The sequence below is a fragment of the Myxine glutinosa genome, unplaced genomic scaffold (assembly GCF_964187855.1).
Source record: "Myxine glutinosa unplaced genomic scaffold, kmMyxGlut1.1 SCAFFOLD_3150, whole genome shotgun sequence".
Classification (NCBI taxonomy): Eukaryota; Metazoa; Chordata; class Myxini; order Myxiniformes; family Myxinidae; genus Myxine; species Myxine glutinosa.
The window spans coordinates 40001-48411 of record NW_027619243.1 but is presented as its reverse complement, the minus strand read 5'-3'; the positions used below and the strand labels follow the sequence as shown (position 1 = coordinate 48411).

The window sequence follows — 8411 nt, the reverse complement described above, 5'->3', positions numbered from 1 at the left end:
GTACTGCACAGCCAGAAAGAGCATTACAGCTCTTCTGAAGGCGCCACTGCATCAGGCGCTTCGTCAGGTGGTGTAGTATCTTCGCCCTCGTTTGCAACTTCAGTTTCCGCTGAAGGCGTAGGCGTAACTTGTCTCTTCTTGCTAGTGAGGAACATGGTTATGGGGAGTTGCTGGTGCTGCTTCTTATTCTGTGCAAGAAGGTTTTTATAAACCGTCATGCCCCCCTCGATGGTATTTGCAAACTGCAACGAACGAAGCATGTGGGGGTCCCATTCTTGAGCCACTCACTGAAGGTCTTTGGCCATTCTGACCATGGTTGCGAGCCGTTCGAGTGTTAGGCCAACCTCCTCTTCTTCTTGAGACCCTGGTTCCTCTTGTTCCTCTTCCTCTTCCTCGCTTGCTGACTTCGTCATCTCCGTGAGGTCTTCATCCGTCAACGGTTGTGAGTGGGCATCAATCAGCTCATTAACATCCTCGTATCTCATTAACGCTCAATAATCAGCTCATTAATAATAGGTTACTCTCCATATATCTTCTACTGTACACTATGTACAGTATTTTATTTCTTGTAATATGTTTTAATTACTGTATTTTTCTTATTTTTTTACGTTTTTTAATTTTTTAGGCTAGAAAATGCTTATTTTACCACAAAAATATTTAAAACAAGTGAATCCTCTTGGATTGCGCTGAGGTTCGGGCATGGAATTTCTAGGAGGACGTATAATTTGTATGCAATGAAAGTACATGTAATATGGGATCGAGTAAGATCGAGTAAGCTTCACCAGTGCGCGTGCGCGAATTTACGTCACGTCGGCAGCGAGAAGGCGTTCCCCAACACGAACCAATCAGGAACTGCCACGCCCACTTATATGATCTCAGAATTCCTGTGACAGGAATTAGCGTTACACTGGCTGGAAGTCATTCGCTAGAGGCGCTTCCTCAGCGCCAATAATAGTATATAAAAATACATTTATACCGCAAAATCCCGCGATATAGCGAAAAATCCGCGATATAAAATTAGATATGTAAGAGTTAAAAATCCACGATACAGTGAGGCCGCGAAAGGTGAACCGCGATATAGCGAGGGACGACTGTATGTATATGTATATATATATATATATATATATATATATAAATAAATATATACATATTGTTGCGGATATGAGGATTGTGTTTTTTTTTTTTTTTGTGTTGTATTGTATAGTAAATTGTTGTGAAATATTGCTTTATTCTGGACCCTCCTTACTCCAGTTATGTATAAAGGTCAAAGGGCGTCCCATAATTAGGTCATAAACAATCACGTCAGCCAATCATAGATTTCCCCCTGGTTGATAGTTATATCTTTATTATGTGTATTAGGGTAAGGCCTTGTCTTCCATTAAGATGACACTCCATTGCACCAAGTGAAATAAGATAGATTCCCTTCATTCTTCATTCCCATTCCCAAAACCTCCATTTCCCCTTTCGTCATTGCCAAGCCTCGATTGCCAATTACATCCCCTCCAAAACCACCATTGAACATGTGCTCGGGTCAGGGAAGAAGGCCGTGCCCGCCCGTCGTCATCAAGGGCGGAGCCAGAGGGTCGCGCGACCAACCAGGGCCGAGGTGAGCACACCGATGGGCGTGTCCTAAAGGCCAGCGGCTTGATCGCCGGAGGCGCTATAAAAAGCGCGCGCGCAAAGTACTGCGAAAGAGGATATCCAAGGAATCACAAAGCCTGCTATTCGTCGCCTTGCTCGCAGAAGTTGGACCAAGCAAGAGAGAAAGAAGGTGGTTGGACAGAGAGACGTGCCAAGAAAGAGTTGAGCCAGAGAACCAGCAGCTTTGGGTTACACAAGCAGCGTTGACTCCACCAGGCAGCGTCGACCCGTTACCCCGCGGGAACCAGATTGCGGAGGCATCGGTGGCCGTCGAGGTCCAGCCCGACGTCCCGTGCGGGATCAAGCCGAACCATCTACCCCAGCTAAACCTTCCCAGTCCTCCTTCCAGCATTTATTCCTGCCTTTCCATCCTTCTTGTGTACGTGAGTTTGTTCTGTGTGTCTTGTCCCTGGGTTAATTAAGTTTGTATAAGCTAGCGTTGCACTGTGTCTAATATCTTCTGTAAATTATTTTATTATCCTTCCTTCTTCCTTGGTTTCTTTGGTCCTGTGAATAGCAAATAAATTATATTCGTATTGCAAACCTTTTTTGTCTTCTTCTTCTTCTTCACATCCATGTCGCCTTTGTCTTTTCCCTATTGAATATCTGTGGCGCGATCCAGCCAACGTTCGGGAATCGGGTTAGTCGGGGTAACTGTTAGGGCCGCGGGGCCTCCGCTCGGCAAAACCAACATCTTATCCGCGGTCCGTAACAATACACACAGACTTGGCATTTAATATGGAATATTTTTTTTGTGGGGGTGAACTTACTTTTCAAGATGTCCTAGAACCAAAAGTTCATTGGAATTATGTTGAAATTATTCTCGATTTTGATAATGTGACCTTTAAAAGAAACAAAAACCACATTTGACATTTTGAAACAAATAAATTGATCCTTGAAAGTGATGTGAACTGATATCGAACTCAATTCATGGACAGTACTGTGTTAAACTTCTGTACGTTTTCCAGAAGTATCTCTTTATTTTGCACATTAGCCAATTTTTTTTTAACAAAAACAAAAGTTAAATTACGACTGGGATTACGGACAGTAAAATTACAGTTCAGTACTTCGTGTAACCCCCACGAGCATTCAGGAGAGCACGTACACGTCGAGGCATGCTGTTCACGAGATTTGCCAAGGTTTGAAAAGGAATCGCTTGCCATGCAGTGACAATAGCCTGCTGCAATTCACGCACAGAGGTCGGCTGCTGGTCCAAGTGGTCGATTTGACGGCGTTAATTCTGCCCACAAGTTCTCTATCGGATTCATATCCGGGGACATGGCAGGCCACTCCATATGCTCTACACCACGGTCAGCAAGAAAGTGTTGGATCATGCGAGCATGATGAGGCCGTGCATTGTCATCTTGGAAGACAAAGTTTCCTCGAAAGGCTGCACGAGCAAATGGAAGCAATGTTTCTTCCAGAATGGCCCTGTACTTGAACTGGTTCAGGTTTCCATTCAGAACAACCAGGTCAGTTTTGCCCCCTGCATGAAAAGCAGCCCAAACGGTCACACCACCACCTCCAGCTTGGACTCTTGGCACTATACAATCTTTGTTGTAGGCTTCATGCACTTGTCTGCATACTCGGACGCGGCCATCTTGACGATAGACCAGAAATCTAGACTCGTCAGAGAAGATCACGTGATTCCAGTGTTCTGGCTGCCATTGACGGTGCTCTCTGGCCCATTGCAATCGGCGCTGGCTGTGTTGTCTGGTCAGGCGTGGCTTTCTCAGGGGACGCCTGGCACGATAGCCTGCTTGAACCAGTCGTTGATTGACTAGACTTCTGGATACAGGCACATTTGTCAGTTGCTGCCACTCAGCCCTAAGCCGATTAGCTGACTTGGTACGGCCATTGCGGACTAACCGGTGCAGCTGGTGATCATCCCTCCTTGTGGTTCTGCGGGGACGTCCTGGCCTCGGTATTGGAGTCGGGACACCCCTCTGGGCATTTCGTTTCAGGATCTTTGACACCTGACCTTGAGTGATGCCATACTGCCGAGCAATAGCACGCTGTTTCATGCCGTAATTTCGTAAAGCCACCACTCCATGACAAACAGCATTGTCGAGTTGAAGGACCATCTCCAGAGGAAGCGGCAATAACTTTTGGAGACGTGCAGCAGTTGTTTTCCACTAATACAGAACGCAACAACCCTTGTATACCCGACTGTGAAGCCAATCATCAAATGCACCTGTCAGTACATTTTGCCACGCCACCTGTGATATAATCCTGTTGTTGACTTCTTGCTGCGACAGACAATCAGTGACATGGTTCTTTTAACAAATAAATCACCAAAGTGTAAAAGAAACTCACCAGATTGATATACTGAGTTAAGAAAGTAAACCCAAGTCAAGAAAAAAATATATATTCCATATTAAATGACAAGTCTGTATATATATATATATATATATATATATATATATATTAGCAAAAGTACCAGGCGTTTCTGGGTAACAATGAGTCGCTTCCTGACAGGAATATGATAGACGCAATTTGCGTCCATCACCTAGAGGGAATTTTAAAAACAGATCGCAAATACAGTGTCGCAGTGGTGCATCGAGGAAAAATGATGCTTGGCGCGAAATGTCGAATTGCTGCCCCGATTAGCTTCCCATAAGTCTTTGAATGGTGTGTGTGTGTGTGTGTCCGTGTGTGTGCAGTGTGTGTGCAGTGTGTGTGCAGTGTCCATGTCGGGGCTGTAAACTTTTTACCATTTGAGTTTTGTCATCAAATTTTCACCAAAGCTTTATTATGAGAATATGGAGAAGGGAAATTAATAATTTTTTCGAAAGGTCAAAGGTCAGTGCCACATAGAATAATCAATTTTCATTTTGTATTTTTAAACTATTTTCGTTATTTTGAGCATACGGAAGAAGAATATGGCTGAATACAAACGGATGCGGACGGGCTTTGCATTTTCAGATGCTTTCTGGTTCAGCAGTTGCAACTGCAAGGGCCACCGAGAGCCAGGATGGGCCCCGGGGCAATACCAAGTGTCAGGCGCCCTTCAAAAAAACTTCTTTTTTTTAAATCAGTGATCAATAGCTAAGGTGGTTTCTGTATTTTCGTCAGACTAACCACATACCATGGTTAAGGGAAATCAATTTGTTTTGATTTTTTTCTATTTTTTTTTAGGTGCCAAAAACACTCCCCTGCCTTCACCCAATAAGGAAAATTTACATTTAATATCACACACACACACACACACACACACACACACACACACACACACACACACACACACACACACACACACACACACACACACACACACACACACACACACACACACACACACACACACACACACTAGATGAACCTCTTATGGTATAAATGATGATTCGTTTATTTGCTCATTTCATCTGGATGGGGTGTTGGCCAACATTCCTGTGTTCATTTACGTCAATACGTCATCACCGCAATTATCATAATGCAAGTTGTTCCCACAGTTTTCACGAGGGAGGGTGTTTGCTGCCCATGGCAATAGTATGCAAGGGAATCACCCTGAGTGACTTGGAGGGAAACACAAAATAAAACTGTACATAGTGTTTCATCGTCACAAACAATCATTATATGAAACAAAAAAAATTGAAGGAACAATTACGGGCCCCGATTACGACCTCCTACCCCCACTCCACCCTCATACGACTCTCCCTCTAAACCCCCTCCCACTCTTCCCTCTACCCCCAAACAACTCTCTGGACTTCACCGGGAGGTGTTCACACCTTTATTTAATTTCCGCATATGGTTAAAAACCACAACGCGATAAGCTCCACAAACTCTTAATCCGAACCAATTCTCAAATTGCAACTGCAGAATTGACCCATAACAGCTGTCACAACTACTAAAAAAGTGTCTTTGCTAAAAACGTTTCATTCAGCAAACACGCGTCTCCGAGCAGTTCTCATGGAAGTATGAATTAAGTTAAAAATGAATATCAAGTTAAATAAAACAAGCGTTACGCCTAGGCCCCTGTCGGTGAAGTGATGCGAGTTGACAAAGTGGAAGACGCAAGGCGGCCATCTTGGATTTTGACGTGGCGACACAATTTTCAATAGCGTTCTCCCTTATGCGTAGATACACCCACACACCAGATTACAAGTTAGTAGTTCGTTTATTTTTCAAGATATTTCGCTCACAAGGTTCAGACATATATATGGTGGCGGCCATCTTGGATTTTGACGTGGTGACCCAATTTTCAATACCGTTCTTGCTCATGTCTCGATACACCCACACACAAGATTAGAAGTTGGTACTTCGCTTATTTTTCAAGATATTCCGCTCACAAGGTTGAGACATACATGGCGGTGGCCATCTTGGATTTTGACGTGGCGACCCAATTTTCAATAGCGTTCTTCCTTATGCGTAGGTACACCCGCACACCAGATTAGAAGTTGGCACTTCGCTTATTTTTCAAGATATTCAGCTCACAAGGTTCAGACATACATGGCGGCGGCCAACCTGGATTTTGACGTGGCGACCCAATTTTCAATAGGGTTCTTCCTTATGCCTAGATACACCCACACACCAGATTAGAAGTTGGTACTTTGCTTATTTTTCAAGATATTCTGCTCACAAGGTTCAGACATGCATGGCGTCAGACATACATGGTGGCGACCATCTTGGATTTTGACGTGGGTTGCACCCACACACCAAATTTGAATGCGGTCCTTCGCTTACGCACGCACGCACGTACACACGCACGCACGGACGGATGGACGGACGGACGGAGGGGAAAACCAAAGTCCCCCTTTCGCTCCGTGGTGCAACGGGGGACAAAAAAAAACTAACCCCAGAATGAGAATCACAGCCTCGCTTAAATAAATGCATATATACATTTAGTTATAAAATCACAAGATATGGTAAATTTTGTAAGATTTCACTCCAGATTTGGAGATTATTTAGTCGACAGCAGACAATCCTCATATCCGAATCCAGATTTTGATGACATGCTTCAATTATGCAATGATAATAATCGATCGTGTTTCCAAGGCAAGGCACGTTTGAGTAGGCCAAAACAAAATGGCGGCTTAAGAACCCAGCGATCAAGATGGCGGGCCGCCATATTGGTAAGCCACCACATGAGGTTTTTTATTGAGAGCACCTCGTTAATCTTCTTCAAAAAGGGTGCTATAACATGCCCAAACACCCCGTTTTCATCCTTGCAATCTGTTGGAGGTACAGGTGTATGCATGCAAAGTTTGGGGCCGCTAGATTTCACGGTTTTGGAGTTATGGAGGAGACAGACGGACGGACCCTGCCTTTTATTATTATATAGACATACGTATTTGTAAATATATAAATATATAGAAAGTCATGTGAAAAAGTAAGTACACCCCATGTAAAGTTTTGACTTTTTCAACATATTTCAACATACAGCCATTTGATCTTCATTTCAACAATATTGACAGATAAAGGTGATATACAACATACAACAACAACATGCATTTTAAAGGCCATTTTCCCTGCTAGAGAGGGGGTTAGCCTTGCGGTCCCCGTGACAATCCTCTCCATTTTGCCCTATTTTCTGCATCTCTCCTTGTTAACCCCCTTGCCCGCATTTCTTCTTCCACCATCTTTAGCCAAGTCTTTCTCGGTCTTCCCCGTCTTCTACTTCCTTCTACATTCATTTCCATCACTCTTCTCAACCAGTCACTTTCATCCTTCCTCAACACACACAACCAAAGGTGATATAATATAACAAATATCATGAAACATTTACATTTTGGAGTCCATTGTATAATTTAAATAAACATAAATGCAAATTTTGCATGTGGAAAAAGTAAGTACACCCCTACATTTATCACTAATTCAAATACCTAAAATTAGAATCAGGTGCACCAGCTCAGGTGCAAATGATTAGAACATCGTTAGAGAGGATCTTGGAGGAACGTGTCTTATTTAATTAAACCTCAGACATTTAGTTTGGTTTGCTCTTTGTTGTTGAAGTGTGCGGTGTCACCATGCCTAGATCAAAAGAACTTTCTGAGGCCTTCAGAAAGAAGGTTATAGATGCCTACGAGTCTGGGCGGGATTTAAAAAGATCTCCAAACAATTTTAAATCGATCATTCGACTGTCTGGAAGATCATCTACAAGTGGAGAAGATTCCAAACAACTGCCAACTTGTTCAGGCCAGGCCGCCCCAGCAAGTTCAGCCCGAGAGCAGACCGCAAGATGCTGAAAGAAGTCTCTAAGAACCCCAGAAGGTCATCATGGGACCTACAGGTAGCTCTTGCCACTGTTGATGTCAAAGTGCACTCGTCTACCATTCGAAAGAGGCTGCACAAATTTGATCTCCATGGGACGTGTGCCAGGAGGAAAGCTTTGCTGTCCAGAAAGAACATCACAACAAGACCAAAGTTTGCCAATGAACACCTAGGCAAAGACCAGCACTTCTGGAACAATGTGCTCTGGACAGATGAGTCAAAGGTAGAGCTATTTGCCCAGAGTACCAGAAGACATGTTTTGGTGAAAACCAAAGACAGCATTTGACCACAAGAACCTGATACCAACTGTAAAGCATGGTGGTGGAAATATTATGGTTTGGGGCAGTTATTCTGCATCAGGGCCTGGGCAGCTCTCCATCATAGAATCCACTATGAATTCTTCATTGTACCAGAGGGTGCTTGAGGATAATGTGAGGCCATCTGTCGGAAAGTTGAAGCTCAACTGAAGGTGGACCTTGCAACATGACAATGACGCTAAACATACCAGTAAATCCACCAAGGAATGGCTGAAAAGAAAGAAATGGAGGGTTCTGGAATGG

At 43.7% G+C, this 8411-nt stretch overlaps 1 protein-coding gene across 1 annotated transcript in view; it reads right to left on the bottom strand.

Annotated features, from left to right (window-relative positions):
• Positions 1-23: 23 nt before the first annotated feature.
• LOC137431708 (signal transducer and activator of transcription 3) overlaps positions 24-8411 on the bottom strand; it is a 41568-nt gene continuing 33180 nt past the window's right edge. Inside the window, exon 12 of the mRNA XM_078769568.1 lies at positions 24-242. Coding sequence (XP_078625694.1) covers positions 24-242 — 219 coding nt within the window. The remainder of the gene's footprint in view (positions 243-8411) is intronic.